At 40.0% G+C, this 24,849-nt stretch overlaps 1 protein-coding gene across 2 annotated transcripts in view; it reads left to right on the forward strand.

Annotated features, from left to right (window-relative positions):
• Window positions 1-24,849, forward strand: part of mylk4a (myosin light chain kinase family, member 4a) — a 47,466-nt gene that overhangs the window by 9,976 nt on the left and 12,641 nt on the right. The window contains exon 2 of one of the 2 annotated variants that reach the window (XM_048162316.1): window positions 2,612-2,837. In XM_048162316.1, coding sequence (XP_048018273.1) covers window positions 2,612-2,837 — 226 coding nt within the window. Of the gene's footprint in view, window positions 1-2,611; window positions 2,838-11,692; window positions 12,074-24,849 lie in introns of those variants that run through there. The other variant, XM_048162317.1, reaches the window with a different exon arrangement.

The following is a 24,849-nucleotide window of genomic DNA, read 5'->3' on the forward strand; positions in this document are numbered from 1 at the left end:
GCGCAGATCATAATCAGCGTGTTACAGCTGGTGTATGGTGCTGGAGAGATGAGTGCAGTCCACAAGTGCAGTATTTAATCAAATGAAGGAAAGACACAACCATTACACACTTAAGCTTAACATAAACAGAGAACGGACAGGGAGTGAAGGGAGTGGGTCCATTATAAAGGTGAGTGCTGACGAGGGAGTCCAGGTGACGATGATCAGTGATGATGGGGAGATGACGAGGGAAGTGAGTGCAGGTGTGGAGAACAGGAGGAACATGGGAATTGGAGTCCAGAAGACAAGGGATCTGTGACATTACCCCCCCCTCCCGGTAGGCGTGGCCTCACGCCGTAGATGTAACAACGGGGAGGAGGGGTGGGCGCCCTGGAGACCTCATGCCGGTGCAGGGAGAGGAGTGGGCTGGAGTGGAGGTCTCCAGGGCGGGTCGATGAGCCAAGGCAGGTCAGGAGACGTGGGCTGCCACAGCGGGTCAGGAGACGTAGGCCGCCACGGCGGGTCAGGTGCCGTGGGCGGCCATGGTTGGTTAGGTGCCGTGGGCGGCCATGGAGGATCAGGTGCCGTGGGCTGCCATGGTGGGTCAGGTGCCGTGGGCTGCCAAGGAGGGCCTGGAGCCCTGGTGGGCTCAGGCGACCCCGAAACCCCGCCCAGGAGTTCCCCACCCACAGGTACTGGATCGGCTTTCTTCCTCCTCCTCCGCTTTCTGGACCCAGTGGAGGAGTGTGGGTCCAGTGTGGGACAGACAGGGAATTCGCTGGAGGGGTATGCGGAGGAAGACGGAGGCTGACTAACTGGCCTGGCCAACCGTGTTTCTGGACGAACAGGACGACACAAACACTCATCCAGAACCTCTTCTACTAGGAATTTGTAATCATTCAAACACAAAATTAAATTGATAGTTTCGTTTAAGGAGAAACGATAATTAGGTTCATCAAAACGGATAGTGTTGTCGTCCAGTCCATCCAGAAACAGGGCGATTAAATAAGCGTCTGTTTTTAAATGAAGTTGTTTTTTAAATACAGTTTGAGGAAGCTTGGTGGTGGTGACGTTGATCCGCGACCATGGTGTGCTGTAGTCCGTTTATAGCCTACTGTTAGCCTTTTATATCTGACGACTTTATTTAGGCTTCAAAATCTATAAATGTTGTGTTAACTTGTAAAGATTATCTTGATAGACAAAACGTGTAAGTGTCATAACCCTTTGTTAAACACAGAGCTTATTTTCTGCGATTTTCCAAAAGTCTATGGGAAAAATGCATAGGCTTTCAACCGAGGGAACCCGTGCGCCGCTAACTTCCGGGTTGGCCTACAAAAACGCGTCATCCCTGGGGCACTCTATTAATATTATAAAGGGACGAGAATATTTTTGGTGCACCAAAAAAAAACAAAATAATGACTTATATAGTGATGGCCGATTTCAAAACACTGCTTCAGGAAGCATCGGAGCGTTATGAATCTTTTGTGTTGAATCATGATTGGGATCGCGTGTCAAACCGCCAAACTGCTGAAATCACGTGACTTTGGCACTCCGAACCTCTGATTTGACACGCTGATTCATAACGCTCCGAAGCTTCCTGAAGCAGTGTTTTAAAATCGGCCATCACTATATAAGTCGTTATTTTGTTTTTTTGGCGCACCAAAAATATTCTCGTCGATTTATAATATTAATATTGAACCACTGTACTCACATGAACTGATTTAAATACGTTTTTAGTACATTAATGGATCTTGAGATGTCATTGCTGGCTATGCAGGCCTCACGGAGCCATTGGATTTCAACAAAAATATCTTAATTTGTGTTCTGAAGATTAACAAAGGTCTTATGGGTGAAGAACGGCATGAGGGTGAGTAATAAATCACATTATTTTCATTTTTGGGTGAACTAACCCTTTAAATAACAATATAACCCACTGAAGAGGTGTCTGTTCTTCACAGCCTCGCTTTCATTCCTGTTAAAAATTAAAGATGGCATTGCTGTGAAGAATACGGTCTATTAGGGTACTAAAGTAGGCTAATATGAGTTTGCACTGCTTATTCATTAGCGAAACAAACACAGCAGCAGGGTGTCATTTGAAAGAGTTTACTTTGATTCATAAAGAAATGCCTCTTGTGAGCAGGTTCCTTTTAATGAATTAAAAACAAACGTTGAAGTCTGACTGCTGGAAGGACTAAACGTGAGATTTAAATCAGTGTACTTCATATGACAACGTTAAGACGTCAAACAACACCTATATCATTTCTATAAGCCATGTGACAATTAAATATCAAGTTGTAATTTTATTAAATAAAGTTTAAATTTTGAGTTTTTTTAAATTACACATGCGGGATGTAAAGTAATGCTTTAGTAACCATAAGCTTAAGAACTATAAGTTCTCATACTGTGCACTGATTTAAAACAACTGAATGCAAGTCAGTCCATTCCAAAGTGGTTTGTGTTAACTGTTGATAACTGTTTTCATATATAACATGGCTTGTGTCTAACAACTGGGCCTAAGAACATGTATAATACTACTTTTTAATTTCTTTATTTGGTTTTAAGTGTATTTACTTCCTGCTGCAGAATTTTACTGATGGACTCATTTAACTTTTTTCTTTTTTTACACATCTAGCCCTAAAAGGAAACCAAGCCATGAAAGGCCAGTGATTGAAGTAACCCTGCTCAAAAACACAGAGACTCCAGATGAATCTCCTCAATTCAAACAGGCCAGACTGAAAGTTGTGCATCAGTGCCAAAGCATAAGTTTGGGAAAACTGGCCTTTTTCCACTATTTGGAGAGGGTAGAGACCTTGCGCCGCTTCTGGGAGCTAAAACATATTGAGCTCAAGGGTGAACATGTAGGTAGAAATATGCACACACAAACACTTATTTTACCTCAAACAAAGTTGAAATACATATTATTTATATGTGGTTTAAGCTTTTGAATTCCATGCCACTCATGCCCTGTGTTCCTGTAGCAATACTCACAGAACTGCTATAGCACTATTAACAGTAAGATTATTGGTTTGAATCTTATAAAATGTTTAGCTTCAATGCAATTAGCTTCAGATACAAGCATTTGCCCATTCATAAATGTGTAATGTGTATACTGCAAGGCACAGGACTGCCATCTAGTGAAGTGGCTTGTGCAACTTGAATGACTATACTTAGGCCCTGTTTACACCTGTTACCTTTGGTTCATTGGATCAAGTAACCAAGGGAGACGCACCCGTTAACACCTGGTGTTTTAATCTGTCTCTTTTGTCCACTTTCAAGCACTTCTGTGCTGAATTCTTTCAGGGGAGGATCTATTATGGGCAGGTAAATGTATAGGGTTTTTCAGATCTTTTGATCTAATGGATGAAATAAGCTCACGCAATTTACATATGAAAGTGCACGGAGATGTTGGAAAAACATATGGAGAGCATCAGCTTTCGATCCTATTCTGATAGTTGCAAGACCACGTCGAATGCAGTGAGTGTGTGTTAGAAATCAGAAATGGTGAGAGAACATTGTGCTTGGTACATTTTTCATCTTCAAATCAAACTTGGGTCTTCAGCCGACAAAGTTTAATTCCTGTCTGGCTAGCACACTTCCTATAATGTTTACGCATTAGGTCAGCAGGCGGAGAGTAGGCAGTCTTTTGTGGCTGCTCAAACACATTTATCCACATGAGCATTTACACTACGAAAGCTACAAATGCGTTTTCGACTAACTCTGGAAGTGGTCGAAAGTGGACAAGCTTAAAACGTTTTAGACCCCATTTAAACCTAAAAATGCATCTTAATACCAGGTGTAAACAAGGCCTTACATTTAGCATATTAAGCTAAATGTGTTGTAATGGTAATGAGAGAAAATTAAATAATTGTTTAAATTAACTTTGTAGATTGCACTAATGCATTGTAGAACATGCACAAATCATCACCTTGGAATTATAGAGGTTCTATCTGACATTTTTGTCAAAATTGAGTTATTCACATATTCCTATTCTTTGACAACTTATTTACATTATGTTATGTGTGTGTTTTTTTAAGTTGTGTACATTTTTGGACTTTTTATTTAAAAACAAAAAGGTTCTATCTTCAAAGTCAAACTCTGACCTGGTTCTATAAGGTAATAATCTATCTATCTATCTATCTATCTATCTATCTATCTATCTATCTATCTATCTATCTATCTATCTATCTATCTATCTATCTATCTATCTATCTATCTATCTATCTATCTATCTATCTATCTATCTATCTATCTATCTATCTATCTATCTATCTATCTATCTATCTATCTATCTATCTATCTATCTATCTATCTATCTATCTATCTATCTATCTATCTATCTATCCTTTTAACTTTCTGTCTAACTTTTAAATCCATACTAATCTCTAGTGAAAAAGCCATTTTACCTGTCCCACTTTCTATATAGGCTATTTAAGTCCCAGTATTACAGTAGCTGCTTTTATATAGCAGGAATATTTTAATGACATGGACCCAGTGTGAGTTAACCTTTCAGGCACCACTGACATACTCAAAGCGCTGGTTCAACAGCTTCTCTGTTCTCTCACTTCAACCTTATCCTCTACCCTCATTGTCTCCCCAACCCAAGTTGAGCAGAAATCCTTGACATCACCAACACCTGCTTCCATGCCGGTATGTACTTCCTCCTCTCTGGTCTCTTCCTCGAAGCTCATTAACCACCCCTCTGGTCCTCTGATGACTCCAGCAGCCTACTCTGGTTCGGCAGAGGAGTGAAGTGTGGTCCTTCTCAAAAGGAATGCATTAATCACAATTTTTCACAAAGCTCTACAATGGGCCACCACAGTTAGAGTTAAAATGGCCCTGTTTCTCATTTCATCAGTGCTTCGTCGTTCATTTTAAAGAGGTCTTCTCCCATCCCACTGGGGACTCCTATGCAGGGAAACAGCTTCACCACCTGTGACAGGAAAAGTTCTCCATTTCCAAATGTGCCACTACTTTCCGCACTCTGGCTGCACTCTGGTTGGAACAAAACTGCTTTCCTCACCGCTTTCCACCATGGGCTAAACGTAACTCTAAAACATTAATATGCTGTATATGATGGAGAACTTTATTGAACTTTGTTTGTCCCTTTGTTGCAGTATCACCATCTGCAATCTAGTATGAGTGATGCACCATCTCCTCCAGAGCTTCATCTTCCTTCTTCATTGTGCTCTGCTGGCATTTTTTCGACAACACTGCATCTGTACAGTACCCTGCTCATCAACCCTCCCTATATACTCTGTAGTACAGTGGTCACCAACCTTTTTAACCCCAAGATCCCTGACCTCGGCCTTGATGACGGGCAAGATCTACCTATCGAAGATAGATAGAAAAAGACAGCCAAGACTATACATGAGGCCTTTTATTTAATATTTTAATTTTATTTGAATTTAGGGCCGGCCCATGGCATAGGCAGACTAGGTAAATACTAGGGGCATTACCCATCTATAGGGGTGCCCAAATTAGTGTTTTTTTTGTTTTGTTTTTTTAATTTTAATACGATTTATTCTAAATATTAAAAAAAGTGAAAAACCTCACTAAAACATAACTACATTATTATTATAATTTTGTTTTGTTTTGTTTTTTGAATGGATATTAAAGGTGCTCTAAGTGATGTTTATGCCAAAACATTTTTTTTCACATACAGCAAACATCTCCTTATTATCCGCTAGCTGCCTGTCCCCTGAACACACTGTAAAAAAACACAGTCTCTGTAGTCACCACAAGCTCTGAAAATGGCAATAAAAACAAACTGGTGCAGCCTGGACCACAAAACATAATAAACATGCTCCAGCCAATAACCGACAAGAATGATTTTAAATGCGCGTTCATGACTGTATCAGGAAGCACGGAGGGGAGGGGGAGGAGGAGGAGGAGGAGGAGGAGGAGGGAGGGTCTAGCTAGCCTTTGTTTTGTTTGACAACACTTCGAACATCAACAGGAAGTTACTCCGCCCAGGACCGCTTAGAGCACCTTTAATGGAGGAGAGGATTCACTACGCTGAATAAACCACTTTTGTGAGCTAGTAAATAGCTTATCATCTAATGAATCGACAGCCAATGGACTAATATTCAACATGTTTGCTCTTAAACATTAATTTAGTTTACACCGAAAAAAATGCTGTTTTATAAGAGAAGCCACGGACAATTGCACTATATGCATGGTTCAGTTTACGGCAATTCTCATTTATTTCTATGGTAACCGCAAACAGTGATTAACTGTCGCACAGCTTTGAACGAAATTCAGTGACATCAAGGTGGTAATGTGATTGGTTATTAAGGCAATGAAGTTTGAAGAGGAGGCAGGAAAGGGATGTGGGAACTCTGGAGATGCAGGAGAATCCATGCTGAGCAGAACCAGTTTGGGGTACAGGAGACTCTGAACTGGGTGGAAACAGCATTAACAAAGGAGATTTCCTACTAAATATGACTACCGGGGTTGGGAATTCAAGGTAAAATTCTACTTCTAGTTCATCACAAAAAATTATTGCAGAGGTCAGCAGAATATCACCCTCACCGGTGGGAGTGTGGGAAGGATCTTCCTCCATTCCCTCGGACTTCACTAATGTTGTGTAACGTCCAAGACATCACACGGTGTTGCCAGCTCACACCCCTGGTCAGATGTTTGTGGAGGCTCATGCTCTGGGGTGATGTTTAGCTCATTCCCTTTTTCTGGTGCTGGCTTGTGCATCGTGGCGGGCTCAGGCATAGTATCTGTACGGTAGGATGATTGCTGGCTTGGCTCTGGATCTGTGGGAGTGGGGTTGGAATCCTCCTCTGGGCAGATGGTGTTGGACGCTCTATTGTTTTCCAGCACCTACTCTACAAGCTCGTGAAATAACCCCTAAGGACCCACACCAGGCAGGCGTGCGTTCATTTCTGTGTTTAGGCTGGTCAGGTGAAAGTGCACAGTGATCGGTCTGGGAAGTTTGTGAGATTTTGTTGAAATTTCCAGGTGTGGGCCTCGAGGGTCTGCTGCTCCTGGTCCTGGCACATGTAGCATATGCACATGTATCAGGATAATCAATAAACTTTGGAGTTTTCAGAACGCTTTTAACCTGATGAACTGTGTTCGTTAATCACTAACTCAGCCCTGACCAGTCTGCATAAGATGAGCCCACTTGACACCTTTGTGGACCCGTGAGGGTAAACAGAAAACTCCAACTTCCTCACTTTGGTGACTTCAAAAGGAGCACCCCCCCAGAGACTGACCATATCCACATTCCAACACCCACACACACAGGCACACACAAAAACACACACACAGACACATACAGAAACACACAAACATACATTTTTGACTGTATATGTAAAATACAACTATGCCAACATATACCCATCCTGTATTTTGAAGCGTATGCATGTTTTCTAGTGTTTAAATGAGTGTATTTGTGCTAGTGTTAGTTGTAATAAGGGAATTTTGTCTGTAAACCATAACTTCTTGTATATGCCTTTCTGATCTATCGAGTTTGATCTCGTTTTAAAGCTCCGGACTCGAGCTATTCACTGAGAGATGTCACATAGCTGACAAATGCATTTTTCTATGTGTTTAATGATATTGTGAAGAAAGCACTCCATCTCGAAATCCGATCTGATAGTCGTAAAGTGTGCAAATTCATCTAGGAGACCAAACAAAGAAAGAGCTTGCCCGCCAACTTTGCATCACTGTCATTGGCCATTCCACCTCAAGGAGGTGTGTCGGCCTATCTGTCATAAAAAGGAACACCAGGATTCTCCTGTGTGTGCTCCCGACGGCCCTGAATCATTCACGCGGGTTCTCCCGATTGTCTCACGAGCACCTCGTGCACGTTTCTCCCGGACGTCTCCGGTGACCACGCGCTGCCATCGCGCTCAGCTTCGGGACCGCCATCTTCCAGCGAAACTCACTCTCAAGTCCTCAGTTCAAACCTTCCCACGGAACGGAAGAAGCCAACGAACCGCACCAGCGCTAAACTGAAATTCGACACGCACAACCAATGCAAGTATACTGCCGTTTCTCAATCTTGGATGATGAAACTGATTTCCGTGCTGGTTTAGGACTGTTTGTAAGTTTGCTACTTGCCTTCTCTCTTTCCTTCTCTACTTCCACTCTTGTACATAGGTGTGTATATTCTTGTATATATATTTAGACGTATAACCTCTGTATTTGTAGTTTGCATATATTAAACACTTAATTCATGCTCGATTGATCTTTTTGCTCATTTCAACAAAGCCAGGTCACTTTAATGTTTCGATCCTATACCCTTGCTTTACGTTTGGATGCTATCATAGAAATGTATCCCCGTGGCCAGAGGATAATATTTCTGTCGTAATAGTCTGTGGATAACTTGCCGGTTTGCTGGACGGACCAATAGTTCTCTACATAATTATCAAACCAGAACTAAGCATATATGTAATTGATTATAATTAATTGTAATTAATGCACAATATATGTTTAATTCCCCCTTGGGTCGGTATGTGCAAAATAATGATTCATAAATCTTTATGAATTATTATATTCATATTCCACCCATAAATTGATTAATAACTGTAGTAAATCGCTACACACAGCAGTTGGATTGTCGGTAGGTACGTCTTTTAATTAGTTCTTCTGTCATGAGTGATTGTGGTGAATAAAGCACACAACTATAGAAATACTATAACAACTGTTTTTAATATAACACTCGGGAATTACAGGAGAATAAGGCAAACACAACCACTTAAAATTGACATAATCTGACAAAAGAAGGATGGTTTAAATACAAGAGGAAGACAAAGGGAACTAATAATGACCAGCTGAACAGAATGACTAATCAATGAGTAATAAAGGAGATTAATGAGAACTCAGACAGGGAGGTAACAGAATGAAAACAGAACACAAACGTGACAAATGTCAGTTATTTTTTTCCTACCATACTGAGAGCCTCTGACTAGAGGTCTTCACGGGTCCAAAAATTTGTACCCGAACCCGAAGAGACCCGTAAATGTGCTACACGAAACCGACCCGGACCCGACTCTTTTTTTGAAAGTTGGACTCGGACCCGTGCAGAACTGAGAAATGCCATAAATGAACCTACCCAGAACCAATGTGGACCCGTCTATTATTTGAAAGCTGGACCCGAACCCGGCCGGGAAGACACAGACCCGACCAGACCTGATCGACACATAGGTCTATTCCACAGCAAATAGCTATTAATAAGTCAATAAACAAGTTGCAAAAATAAAACGTTTTGTCTTACCTATAGTAGCCTTCTCCCTTGTACCAGACTGTGATGCACAATCCTCCTTGCAAAGAAAGTTCCATCCATGTTATTCCTCTCTTGCCGATTGAAATGCTTAATCCACTCATTAATCCAGCTTTAAAAGTCCACTTGCTGTCACAATGACAAATGTGACTTTGCAGTTTTGCATTTTGTTGTATCTCGAGTCAACTCATATAATAAAATAATTCGACTGTTTGCCCTTTTGAACTATAATAACGATTGCTTGTTCAGTGACATGGCCGCTGATGTTAGCATTACTTATTTGTGATCATTTCTGTGCCCTCTGAGCCGAGTCTGACCAAAATTTTAGATATAACAAGACAGTTCATTCATAAAAATAGGAGAAGGAAAGTGGGCTCGCTTGAGACTGCACATGCGTGTTAGCTGGAGCAACCTGAAACATAAGCTTTTAAATGGATTTTTGAGCATCATAGAAAACATTAATGTGATAGTTCATCTCAGATTCTGTTGCTGATTTGAAATATGTTATTTAAATGTGAGTGTGCAAGGCTGCAAGCAGTTTCTGAGATTTGAAGTTTGTTTGCATTACTGTTGCACACAATAGGAATAGGAAAACTTGATGATCACCATTCGCTTGCATTAACTCCGCCTGCTCTGCTTCTGATGGGTGGGGTCGCTCGTGTTTTTTTCACCTTATTTCCCGGCTCATACTTTGCAAGTTACAAAACACACGCACAGTGCTGACTGACTCTGAACACGGCCTGGTGATCTCCGAGTCCAATTGGCTCAGGTATTACACACAATGTTAAACAGACCCGGGAACCGAAGTAATAGATTGGGACCCGACCCGGACCCGGCTGACCATTTAAAATATAGACCCGAACCCGTCCCTGGGTCGGGTTCCGGGTCCTCGGGTTTCAGGTACTCTTTGTAGACCTCTACCTCCGACTCCTTGTTCTTGAAGCATCCACGTCCAATGTAGTCCTTGGCAGACCTTGGCCGGTTCAGCATTCCCCTGTATATCCTAGTCTTGTTCCTTCTTCACCAGCCAATGTTTCCATCTATGCCACTTCTGTGGGAAGTCCTTACAGTGATTGTGCTGTCTCCATTCCTCCAGAATATAAGAACTTCCATGATGTATTCAGTTCACAAAATGCTGCTCAGCTTCCTCCTCATGTCCCTGGGATTGTGTGATTGAGCTGATGCCAGGCACTCTGTTATCTGATGGGTATCACGACCTGTGCCGTGTGACCAGCATGGGGCATCTCAGTGATTAAATGTCTGTGTCTCTTCTATCTTGCATAACCGAGGATTGCTACTGCTCCCAGATGGACAGTATCTACCTGCACTCTACTGTTCAAACTTGGATGGACCTCAAAGACTCCCACAACTTAATCTGACAGTTCAATGAATGTAGTAACATAATCTACTTAATTATATTTATTAATTATGTAAGATGTGAGATGTAAGATAATTTATTGTCATTGTATCAGTACAAGTACAACGAAATTTATCTTAATTAGATACTTATTTTATCTTGTTAATTATTGCTCTCGAGACTGAGGAGACACTGTACCACCATGTTTTCAGGAAATTTGGCCTCCCTGACAACTTAGTGTCTGTGGCCCCCAGTTCATTTCGTACGTATGGAAAACCTTCTCACTCCCTGGTGCGTTTGTCAGCTTTTTATAAAGATATTACCTGCAGACAAAAAGTCAGGCAGAAATAAAGTTTGAGGAGATCGGCTGCATCCTCAACGCCATCAACATATTCAACGCCATCAACATCACTGGAGTTATTACTTTCCTTGGGCTGAGTATGCATAAAACTCAGCCTGACACCTCTTACCCCCTTCCAGTCCGGCTGGGGGTTGATACTGTCACACCTCCATTCATTATCATGTTATTGTATCATCCTGGCAACTGAAGAACAAAGCATTGTTTTGTTGAAGACTAATAAATCCCTGTGCACCACTGAATTCCCTAATGTTCAGTAAAGACCAGTCACCAGTGTCCAAAATGCATTAGATGGTCCATGAGCTCAATTCGAGAGTCTAATTGGGACTATATGTCTGATTTATGTAATAGGGGTTGCCCACAAACAACCAAAAGACAAAAACAACTTATTATAGTTCAACCTGAAGGATGCCTATGTACTATTTGTATCTTTATGACATTAAAATATCATGGCCAGACATGTGTCCAATCAAAGAACTGCATTCTGTATATATTTGGCGTTCACAGAATGATGTTGAGAGCATTCTTTGTGAATGATAAAAATATGCTACTGTTGAAGGAGCTGAAATATGATGCTCCTTCAACAGAAACATATTTTTATCATATTTTATCATTTCATAGGCACTGTTTTTATTCAGTCAGAGCTTAACTGTAGCATTGGTGTCTCAAGTAGAGGAAAATTGGCTGCCTTGTCCAGCATGAACTCATTGCATAACAGTTGTTTAGATATCACAAGGATGGTGAGTGAGAGTGAAAAGAGAGCAGTCCATTCAAATAGCCTTATCTCTCCACCTGTCACTAGAGACAGATGGGTTTGTTCCTTTAGTCCTTCCAGTAGTCACAAAGGTAGGGGCTTGGAGAATGCAAAGGCATGTGAAACAAAAAGGGGGTGTTGTTTTGAGGGAGGCCCTCACACTGCAAAAGCCACATTCTGTGCTTGTCCTAGCCACCCAGAGTTTCCCATTATAGTCATATGAGAAGAAATAACAAGTAGCCAGTGACAATGGATTGTTTCTTCAAGGGCAGAGACATTTGGATTGTTGGCAGTGTGTATCTCATGGCATCGTATATTTGGCATAAAATCTGGGATTTTCTCTCATACCGGAGAAAAGCCAGATCCTCCTCTTCCATCAACGAACAGGTACATTTTTGTTTATGTGCGTACTACATATGAATGTATGTTTACCACTGATGTCAATCTGTAAAAGCTAAAATGTGGTAAGAAGAACAACTATATTTTCTGTTCATTTTATACCTTCAATTTGCAATCTGATGCATTTGCAGCTGCTTAAGCAAATCAATTCAACCCGCCAGCTGGATTTGATAATTGAGTGAGCAATAAACATTGAGTGCAGATACACAGTATCTAATGCATGTCATTCAAAGACTTCATTTTTCAAGTACAGACTTGTTTTTTTATTATTAATTTTTTACAACACTTGATTTATTAACAGAAGTTAGTACACAATTCTAAATATTTCTAAATGATACAATGCTATATTTAAACGTATCAAGTGTAGGCATGCCTCTGGAAACAATGTAAGCATTTGGCAGTGCACACCAACCTGATTTAATGCTGCATGTCAATTCATCACAAACTAGATGCGTAATAGTCACATAAACTCATTCACCTGTTTTACAGATAGATTCAGAGTTGAGCAGCAGTGACGTAAAGACGTTGTCAGCACCTGATGCAATGAGTCACACAGCTTTAAGACTTTACAACATGTTGACAGATGCCATGTGATGAGGTCGGAATAGTCTCTCGTTTCATATGAGCATGAACTGTCGTGTAATCCATTGATCCTTGAGATCTGAGTATCTGATAGTCCATTTGTTAGTTACTTTTTTTCAAGTACATTCATCAGTTAACATCCGACTCAATCAGTAAACAGTTACAGTACAAATTAAGACTTTATTTGCTTACTGAGGTCACATTTGAGTTAATTTCCTGAACGTACCTTACATACACAAAAAGTGGATTTGCAAACTGTTGTTTGATATGATTACTCATAATCGGTTACTCATGGTAGTTACACATCACACAACATCATAGGACCATAGGATATTTGTCTGTAAATATATTACTTTCTTAGATTTATTTATTTTTTATTTTTTTTATGTCAAATAACCTAAATGAAAAGTTCTGCTTTTTCACTGGAAACTCAACCTCTGCTCCAAGAAGGAAGTCATATACACTTCTGTTATGTTGAAGAACAGTGCTTTTCCAAATGTTTCATTTGCCACTTATTGTTGCTATATGAAAAGCGTTTGATTAGTTTTTAATTATTTATCAGTTTGTTCTGAGCTAATTTTGTTGAGTTGTTGTATTTAGCTTGCATGCCGAATTCCAATGTATTTTTTCTCCCAGGGCCACCAAAGGGAGGCAGAACTATGTAGTGTCAGGTGATTTAGTGCTGCCAAACAATTGGTATGCTCATTGTCTGCAACTAGGATAAATGGGATGACCACCCTATATTGTCATGAGGCTGAATTTGAAATAGTCACCTATATGTTCACAAATAGTTGCACCATTCATCATATATATATATATATATATATATATATATATATATATATATATATATATATATATATATTCATCATATATATATATATATATATATATATATATATATATATATATATATATTCAGGGGTTAAATTGGGCCGGGGGCCGGGACAAGAGGATTTTTTGATGTGAAAGAGAATTTTACTTGCCTGACCAGATAAGTAGCTTGATTAAAATGTGAATAACAACCTTAACACAAGAATGATTCATTTAGCTTAAGTGGCGATAGCGGTAGTGGATAGTAATATATGTAGCCTAATGTATATTGGCGGTGATAGCCTATTGCGCTGTTGAGGTGCACGTAACCTCTTGAGGAGAATTCAAAACAAATGTGCTCTGCTCACACAAAGAAACTCAGTTATCACGTTGCAATAAAAATTCAATATGTGGGGTTTTTATAACTAGCTATTTACGACATATGATAAAGTTAAAGGATTAGTCCACTTTTAAATAAACTTTTGCTGATAATTTACTCACTCCCATGTCATCCAAGATGTCCATATCTTTCTTTCTTCAGTTGAAAAGAAATTAAGGTTTTTGATGAAAACATTCCAGGATTTTTCTCCATATAATGGACTTCAATGGGCACCAAACGGTTCAAGGTCAAAATGACAGTTTCAGTGCAGCTTCAAATGGCTTTAAACGATACCAGACGATGAATATGGGTCTTATCTAGCGAAATGATCGATCATTTAAAAAATAAAATAAAAAAAGTTTAAGTTTTATAAGCACAAATGCTCGCCTTGCTCTGTTCTGCGATGCGCGTTCGTGACGTCACGTAATACGCAGTTATGTTGAACAGGTCACGCTTGATGTAGGTGGAAGTACCAACTCAGTGTTTACAAGTTGAACGTGCAAATACTAAGTCAAACGCCTTTTACAAAAAAAGGTAAAACAACTAATGGTTCTTCCATCCTGTGTTGTCAGTGCCATCAGACTGTCATACCCTTCTCCATCAGAACAAAAACACCTCTAAAGGGGGTCGCACCGCCGCACAGTGTCACGTCTCTGACAGCTCACAGGTATCGCACACCGGCTGCGCAAATTATATGCGTATAATTTGCTCAATTTTGAATCGACTCTTGATAGAAGAGCTGCACAATGGGTGTGTTTTACGTCAACAGGAAAACGTTACATATGCCTATGCTTTAATATTTCGCACTGAGGTTAGTGTACATGGATAAATGGCACAACAAAGCAAAAGAAAAGAAAAGGCTACGTTTATTATACATTTTTAGACTTTATTCAAGCTGTTAAACTAAGAATGTAAAACTAATGTATCTTGCAGCACAGGGTGAAGTCAGTATGTACATTAACGACGATTTGAGGCATGGATCTGTGGCGCGGCAGGATTTTGAACAATTTCCTGAGTCGTAGCTGGGCGCCGCAGACAGGCGCTGAATGTCGCCACCGGTGTGCGTACACTCTTAGAAAACAATGCGTTCGAATTTTAAAGACGTGGTGCAGCACTGAGCTTTACGTCCGGTGTGCGACTCTTAAACCGCTGTTGCTGAGTAACGGTGGAAATCCATTTTGTCCGGTAATGCAGCGAGATGGAAACAGGGACTCACCGACTGATTCTAATGGCGGGATTGAAATGGTCCAGTCGTGGCAGCACTGAGATTCTTCCTCTGTTTCTTTCTTCCGAAAGTTTGGGAACCCCTTGCAGAATCTGTGAAAATGTGAATAATTTTATCAAAATAAGAGAGATCATACAAAATGCATGTTATTTTTTATTTAGTAAGATGATTAAGATGTTTTACAGAAAAAAATGTTTATATATAGTCCACAAGACAAAAAAATAGCTGAATTTATTAAAATGACCCCATTCAAAAGTTTGGGAACCATTGGTTCTTAATACTGTGTGTGGTTACCTGGATGATCTACGACTGCTTTTTTGTTTTGTGATGGTTGTTCATGAGTCCCTTGTTTGTCCTGAGCAGTTAAACTGAGCTCTGTTCTTCAGAAAAATCCTCCAGGTTCACCAGATTCGTCAGGTTTCCAGCATCTTTTGCATATTTGAACCCTTTCCAGCAGTGACTGTATGATTTTGAGATCTGAGGGACTCAAAACATATCTATTAAAAAAGGTTCAAACATTCACTGATGCTCCAGAAAGAAACACGATGCATTAAAGGGTTAGTTCACCCAAAAATGAAAATTATGTCATTAATGACTCACCCTCATGTCGTTCCAAACCCGTAAGACCTCCATTCTTCTTCGGAACACAGTTTAAGGTATTAGATTTAGTCCGAGAGCTTTCTGTCCCTCCATTGAAAATGTATGTACGGTATACTGTCCATGTCCAGAAAGGTAATAAAAACATCATCAAAGTAGTCCATGTGACATCAGAGGGTCAGTTAGAATTAGTTGAAGCATCGAAAATACATTTTGGTCCAAAAATAACAAAAACTACGACTTTATTCAGCATTGTCTTCTCTTCCGGAATCCTTTCCATTGAATTAATTCCATTGAATCCTTTCATCTGTCGGCGTTGGTAATGCACTTTTACGTCGCCGTGGTTGTTTTTGGCGATTAGGACATCCGCAACATTTTGAAGCATCGATGTTACATTTTGGTCCAAAAATAACAAAAACTATGACTTTATTCAGCATTGTATTCTCTTCCGGGTCTGTTGTCAATCCGCGTTCACGACTCCGCTTCTTCTTCTTCTTTCCTGTTTTACGGCGGTTGGCATCCAGCTTATTGGTGCATTACCGCCCCCTTCTGCTCCGGAGTGTGGTTCACGACTCCGCAGTGACGCTGCTGATGTAAGACGCTGCTGACGTGTTATCTGGTGCGCCAGAGCTTCGTTTACAGTCTGAGGGAGACGCACACTGTATTCAAGCTATAGGACTAGGACTAAATCTAAAATATCTTAAACTGTGTTCCGAAGATGAATGGAGGTCTTACGGGTTTGGAACGACATGAGGGTGAATCATTAATGACATAATTTTCATTTTTGGGTGAACTAACCCTTTAAGAGCCGGGGGGTGAAAACTTTTGAACAGGATAAAGATGTCCAATTTTTTCTTATTTTGTGAAAAAAAAAAAAAAAAAAAAGTGTTGTCTTAAGTGTGAAAAGATGGAACTCAAAATCATACAGTCACTGCTGGAAAGGGTTCAAATACGCAAAAGATGCTAGAAAACTGAAGAACCTGCAGGACCTGGAGGATTTTTCTGAAGAACAGAGCTCAGTTTAACTGCTCAGGACAAACAAGGGACTCATGAACAACCATCACAAAACAAAAAAGCAGTCGTAGATCATCCAGGTAACCACACACAGTATTAAGAACCAATGGTTCCCAAACTTTTGAATGGGATAATTTTAATAAATTCAGCTATTTTTTTGTCTTGTCTTGTGGACTATATATAAACATATATTTTTAAAATATCTTACTCAGGACAGTACTAAATAAAAAATAACATGCATTTTGTATGATCTCTCTTATTTTGATAAAATTATTCACATTTTCACAGATTCTGCAAAGGGTTCCCAAACTTTCGCATGCCACTGTGTATGTATATATATAAACAATATCACACTCATAGCTGTGCGATATGGCTATCAGCACGAGGCGTGCCATGTGAGCGGAGCTAAGAGTGACGAGCACGCACAGCTTTTGCTTAGTGTTAGGCTGCGTTCCACTCCAGTTGTAGACACGCACTCGCAAACTTCCCTACACACTTCCCCTCGGGTGAATCCCTGCCGCCATTTTGAAGTGCGTTCCACTTCGTGAAGTGGACGAGGGAAGTTTACATGGACAGACCCTCGCTCCCTCGATTTTAACCGAGGGAGTGAGTCTACTTCACATGTACACTTCAGGCAGCTCCATAACCCACAATGCAACACGATTATGACGTCAGCGCATATCGCGTTTAATTTACCCTACCACAAACAATTATATGATGTATTAATTATTTTTTTAAACATTTAAAACACACATATATACATATAGAATGCTGTATTAAACAAATTTGTAAGGGGAAAAAATAAATAATAAATCAGCTCCATTGCGGATACCAAGTGATCAAGGGCTTAGGACGTTCCAGTTCAGCCCATTGCAAAGGTTCCGAAGGAAGTGGGCACTCGTGCAACGTAAGCAATGACGTACATCCGAGTCAACGAGACCGAGGGAAGTTAGCGAGGGAAGGGCATTTAAAAACCGAACTGGAACGCAGCCTTAGTCTGCAAGCTATCAATGGTCGATGTGTGCACGCGTGCTTTTCCGGCGGAAGTGTCCGTACAAGGAATTCCATACTCGAGAAAAAAAAAAAAAAGTGCGAAGTTTGTGAGGAATTGGAAGAGTATTTTTGGCACAGATACTCCGTCATACGTCCAACTCGTGTTTTGAAACTTTGGCCATGTTTAGCATGAGAATCCAACTCTTTAGCAATGTAAATAAGTCAGAATGCATGAAATAGCATTAGACCCCCATTAGTATTTTGTAAATATGACAACAGTCACATAACCCTTAGAGAGATCACACTGTCAGAGAGCATTAAGTTGTGTCGTCAGCAAGTTGTTTCCGATTGTGCTTTTGATCAGCGCAGTCTGTGCCTGACTGCACAATCCAACGCGGCTGCCTTGCTGTCGCGAGAGTTTTTTGACACACATCGGTATGACATCAGAGCAAGGCAGTCCACACTCGGACACATTTCTAACCGGCATGCATCTCGCGGTGATCGGTTCTGTGCAGATTTTGCTCATCTCAAACGAGCCTATTATTGCAGCACCTCTCTTCCCACTCTGTCAGAAATGGTCTGTTTAGTTCCTGTCTCTATGAAGCCCTTCCTTCTGAAAAGCAGAATGTGCTCTGATTGGTCAGCTGGACCAAAGTGTTGTGATTGTTCAAGCACTTTGAGCGTGTTAAATGAAATGGAAATCAGAATAGTCTTTAATAACTCTAAACAGAGCACTCAGTAGATAAATAGAACAACCACTTTAATACAAACGAGAACTAAGGAAAACTCAAAGCTTAAATACATGAGGATTAATTAGCATGAAACAGGAACAGGTGTAATAGAACTAATTAACGGCCAAGGAGACTAACTAGGGAACTAAGGAGAACGGTAGTAAACAGAGCAAACAGAGTGAAAACAAAACTCAAACATAATATAACAATATTACAATTTGTGCATTCAAATATTCTAAGACAAACTAAAACCACATCCGCACAAATGAAGAGCTTAGCCAATCTATTTTTTTCCCTCATTCTAAAAAAAAAAAAAAAAAATCCGTAAACATGGAATCTGCATACACACGAAACCACTGAAACCAACTCAAAAGAAATGTCCTACTCAAATCCTTCTTGTGATGGATGCTCGGGTTGAATATCTAGTTCTTCCAATGTTTCATCATTGGATTGATATGGTAAAATCGATACCATCATTACTGTCTTTACAGTGTGTACAATCGCTGAGATTTAGGAAGCCTCTGGAGCTAAAGTTCAGCTATTATCATGGGAATTTTATTTCTGACAGTCACAACAGACTGGGCCATCTGGCCAATCAGAGTAGGCTCACGAAAAGGAGGGATTTAGAGAGACGGAATCATCTGATGAATCGCTTGAGAATCACTGAAAAATGTGGTGATGTACAATGCATATTATGAGAAAATTAAAGCTTTTTTGACCTTGATGCATGTAAACCTGTTATAGGAGACCTCCAAAACAAAATTATGAACCTTTAAAATAGCATAATGGTGCACTTTAATATAGATTAAGCACAATAGTAAAATTTTATTTAGTGTTGTTCATATGTCGTAGCATCTGTTTCAGATTTTGTTTAGATAAAGGTTTAGTTAAGCTTTAGCTGAAATAAAACTATTATAAACTGGACTGTTGAAGCAATAACTGAACAGTCTTATAAAATATAATATTCAGAATCATTACATACTGTTTGTAGGCACAGCAGTTACAAGCCATTTGTGGTCCTTATATTAGCTACTCATCAAATCTTGGGGGTTTTCATCCAAATTTTAGATATTTTCTGCTGATCAAAAAAATCCACTCCAAATAATGACAGCACAAATGTGCTGAGGCACTAAAAGTCAACATTTGCTCAAGCTATTTAACTCCTGTGCTATTTAAAGGATGTGATGATATGCAAAGACAGTTCTTCTCCCCTTATTTGATGTTAAATTCCATTCTTCTACTGTAGAAAAGCATACAGAGGTTGTATGTGTACTGTATCCACATGAGCTTCAGAGCACTACACTAGCACTGAGTACAGCTCATATGTTACATATCCTCAGGGCACGTGTCATGTCTTGGTTCTGTCACTGGAAAGTTGGGTGGTTTCCAGGCAAATTGATATTGGAACTGAGGGCCAGGGGGTTGCAAACCACCCCTAAATGTCCTGGGACAAAGTGTCCTGTCTGGATGGAGGGGGCTGCCCTGCCAAGGCACCCCCTGCTGAATGGGTGTCGCGACATCACACTTTATTCATGCACACTCTGTGTTTATATGTATCCATCCCTCACTGTCTTTTGAACTCCCTGTAATCAAGTATTATAAACAACATACAAACTGTTTTTCTCTCTTTCCATATGCATACAGTACATTTACTCACCCTCATTCTGGTTTAAACTTGTTTTCTTTTTGCCAATATTATGAAATTCAATGGGCTCCAAAAGTTTCAAGCATCAAAAAGGATTTAAAGGTAGCATAAAGTGTAATATTCTCAAGCGATATGATCACATTGTAGTATAGTAAAATTTTCAAATCACATCAAATAATTGATCAAATCATGTACTGTATGTAAAACCTGATTTCAAATATTCAAACCACGTTCTTGCATGTCACATGACTTTTTCAGCTATTCTGATTGACAACACAGCTATTCAGATGCTTTTATCCAAAACGACTTACAAATAAGGAAGATCACAAGCAATTTGACATAAGAGCCAGTAATATACAATGTACACAATGCCATGTTAAAATTATAAGCTAGATTAGTATTCGGATTTGAGAGTGAATATTACATTTTAGAGTGGATAACCACTTAAATTTACCTGTTTTCATCATAAAAAGTGATTGTATGACTTCAGAAGTCTAAGATTAAACCTCTGGAGTTGTATAATTAATTTTTACACTGATATTCATTGTATGGACAAAACAACTGAAAATATTTTGTATTTCACAGAAGAAAGAACATCATTATATGGTGTAGAAACACTACGGTTTCTAGCCAAACATGCCCACTCCACAACTAACATGTACCACAATCAGCTAATTGACATTGACAAAGTACTGTCAAACTTAGCAATGGGTTTAGAGTGTACTGATGTAACAATTTCATCAAAATTTATCTGAGGGCCATATAAAAGTAACCCAAATTTTGCTCGCAGTGACAATAAATAATCAAAAATATTGTCACGGTAAATGGAATATCCAAAAATGAACACAATTTATATTATATTTATTTGTTAAAGGTGCAATGTGTAAAATTTGGGAGGATCTATTGACAGAAATGCAATATAATATACATAACTATGTTTTCAGTGGTACATAAAGACCTTACATAATGAACCGTTATGTTTTTATTACCTTAAAATGAGCCATTTCTATTTCTATACAGCAGCCCTAAATGGACAAACACTCCACAGAGCGCGTTTCGTCACTTTCGTCTCGTTGTTGTTCTTCTAAATCGTTCATGTTTTTAGAGGCAGCTTGCATCTTCACTACGTTGAATACGCACAGAGTAGTAGTAGTAGTCGTCTGGTTTATTAGAAGCAGAGACCATTCTTTGTTAGAAACACACCAAGCCGATGCTGACAGACTAGTGCCGACGAAAGCAGACTGCGGGGTTGGCTCACGTCGGCAGCGTCTAGGTCCAAAGTTGCCCTGATACAACAAACCGACGCTCGACACTCGACGGCCAAGTGGCATGTCCATTCTGCGCCTGCATAAGAAGAAATGCCTTTCTGTACCAGCAGGTGGGAGTAGCTGAACAGCCAATCAGAATGATCAGACAAGCTCCGATGCCAAATTGGCCGAAAAAAAAAGGAGACGAAGACAAACTTTAGCCGACGGTGCGGAACACACTAAGGGTGCTTTCACATTAGCACTTTTGGTGCGCACCCGGGTTTGATTGACGTCAGAGTTTGGTACGTTTGGATGATGTGAACACTGTCTTCTGAACTCGGGTGCACACTCGCGAACTGTACCCGAGTCCGCTTAAAAAGGGTGGTCTGGGGTGTGGTTCAAGTGAACTCCGTACGGTTCGCTTCTGATATGAATGCAAACGTACCAAATTGCGGAAGTGAACCACTATTAATGGCTTATTATTTGATAAAATTGTGTGTTTGTGCATTTGTTTCACTCACTTTCCCAACGAGCGTGACTGACGTGCTGCAAGCAGAGAGCTGTAATGTAGCCTTTCTCATTTCTGCTTACCTTCAGCGTACTACGGTCGCAGCAGATAGAGGCAAGTGCTCTTATGAACAAAGCCAATGGTTCAAAAACAAAAATTTAAAAGTGAGGAGAGCAACGTTATGCATTTTGCCACCTTCTCCTGCACCATCGTTACTAAGCAACGGAGTAAACAGCTGCTGGTTTGATGACGCAAACGAACCGCAGGTCGGACCCAAATAATATAATGTGAACACAGTCCAGTGGGGGGCAGGGGGAGGGTGGAGCAATCGAACTCGGGTTTGGTCCAGGCAATCGAAACAAGTGTGAAAGCACCCTGAGAAAACTTAGTCGGTCGACGAACAAAAACTGCCCAACGGCCGACCGTCGGCTTGGTGTGTTCCGGGCTTAAGAAGAAACCTCATTGCTTTACACAAGCTACTCTCTGCTCTCTCAGACAATGACATGTCGGCCAGACAGCCACCGTAGCTTCTCCGAAAGGCAGGGGTGTGAGGGGTGTGCGCCGATAGTTGCAGTTCGCAACCTCACAGCTAGATGTCGCTAAAATTTACACACTGCACCTTTAAGTTGTCCGTAACAAGTTAAGATCAAATATCAGTTCAGTATTATTTAAATCTGTATTTCAGGACTACACCTGCCTTGGTATACCTTGGAAGCTTTCATTGTAAATATATTGTAACTGGTGTTTTATTGTGTACAGTATTCTATTTGTTTTACAGTACACCAAATTAATGCATAGTCTGTACAATAACTTTAACGGTCAAAACATTAATGGTCATCTTAATCAGGTTTTTAACAGATATTTAACATAGATGTTGTCTAATGGGTGACACACAAAGCATATCGTCGTGGTCCGATGAAAAACACGTATGTCCATTTTGCCGATTTTGAGATTTTTCCAGGTTCATTTCCGTATACAGTATGCTTCACATATCTAAATGGCCAATGAAAAGTTGTGAAATCATGTCATCTGATTTTCACGTATATCCATTTGGTGTCAAAGCTGTCAATCACGCCGTGTATCTCCCGCCCTGTGGAAGCATCTCGCCGGTCTCGTGAAGTTTCATCGAAGCTCAGCACTGGATAGCCGAATAACACTGTGAGGTTACATTGCCAAATAAACATAGCCTGGTGAGACAATGACTTTCCTTTATCGAGGTAAACGTTTCCCCCCTGACGCCAGATGTACGTCTCTAGGAGTGACAAAATTACGGTAGGACTGTGCAAACAAAGTATCTGTCTAGCATTACCATGTCAGTGTATTGATTCATTGTCCCTTCATAGTTTGCAAGAGACATTTAATAAATTTATAATTAATATTAAATAAACTAAGCGTATTTAATAAACTAAGACGTAGGCTATTTAATAAACTGAGCGTATTCATCTGTCAATATGAAACGCGACTTGGCCATTCTAATTAATGATCGGAAGAACGCGTATCGACCACCGTTACTGTAAAATATGCACGTATGTCCATTTAAACTCAATTTTGGTCAAATGTGGATTATATCATTACACTGGCAAGAATATGGTTACATGTAAAGATGCCGTACCAAGTATGACAACGCTACATTCAACTGCTTTTGAAATACGGTGTTTTTTTCACTTCCTGAAAAGTAACCGTTTTGGACATACGTGAGTTTCATCGGGCAGCGACGATATACTTAAATCCATGTTTGCATGGGATTGTTTTTTTTTCCCCAACACAGGGTCTTAATGTGCTTCCAATGTCCTGTAGCGATAGCCCTCTTGTGTGTATCTATTTACCCAACTTCAACTTTTCATCTTGCCAAAAGAACAATTTGTGCTTGGACGATTTCAGCCCATTCGTTGAACTAGTTCAGGCTTCAAAAAAATTGGCTAATCTTGTCCAAGAGGTGACACAGTATGCCTCAATTTATGTAGCTGAGTATTCATTACTGCACAACATGTGTTATTTAGCTTTCATATCAGTAAATGAATGGCCTGAATGTAGTTTATGTCAGCTTGGGCAGCTGTGCAGCTTTTTTTCCATGCTGCCATAACTAGCAGCACAGCCGTGTTCGTCACTTGCTCACCGCAGCACCGCACAGTAAGACTTGGCTTAATTCTCAGTATGGCTGTATTACCTCCCATCTATCAGGTTTCATTGTAAACTGCTAGTAATATAAACTCAAGAGAGGTCGTGTGTTAGCTCCCGTTTACTCTTCAGCCTAACGGTTTTGTTGTCTTGAAATGGTATGGTCCTCTGCAGTTTGTGTTACTCTGACTCCGAATGTCCAGATTTATACTCTGGCTAAGATAGCTGATGTGTTTTTTCTTGGATATGCTGATGGGCTGGACATATCAAATACTTTGCTGTCAATCTAACTCACACTGGAACAGTGGTGTCCTTGCCTATACACACAGTATTCACATTGCGTACCCTGGCAGCGCCAACATTTAGATTTGGCACATTTAGATTATGTAACATCATTTCTGAATCATGTACTGAAAGTCAGTAATTATCATACTTGTCAATAAATATTTTTGAAAACTGTGGGTGTTTTATCCCTTGCCATGTTTGTCTTTCCCATGATTCAATGAGCAGTTTATCATTTAATTATGGAGTCAATCTACTAAATATGCTAAACATTTTTTTTCCGTTTTAATTCAATGGTGAGATAGTTGGCCCTAACAATGTTTCCAGGTTCCAGGTTAATCTAATCATTTTTTATAAAGCAGATGTTAATTGATTGCATTTTGATTCCTCAATTTGTCCTTGAACACATTTGTGCTGCCTTGTTACACAGAGTTTATTTTGTCTTAGACAACATATAATGACTGCCGTCTGCATTTCTACTCTGTCATCTGTTGGTGTCCAAGGACAGGTGATGCACACCCTGTTGCAAATGAGGTCTCACTTTGATCCCATTTTCACAGCACCGTCAGTGTCAGGTATCCACTGCCAGTACATTATGAAAACAGACAACAGAAGTCTCCTTCTCTTGAG

The sequence above is a fragment of the Megalobrama amblycephala genome, linkage group LG17 (assembly GCF_018812025.1).
Source record: "Megalobrama amblycephala isolate DHTTF-2021 linkage group LG17, ASM1881202v1, whole genome shotgun sequence".
NCBI classification, from domain to species: domain Eukaryota; kingdom Metazoa; phylum Chordata; class Actinopteri; order Cypriniformes; family Xenocyprididae; genus Megalobrama; species Megalobrama amblycephala.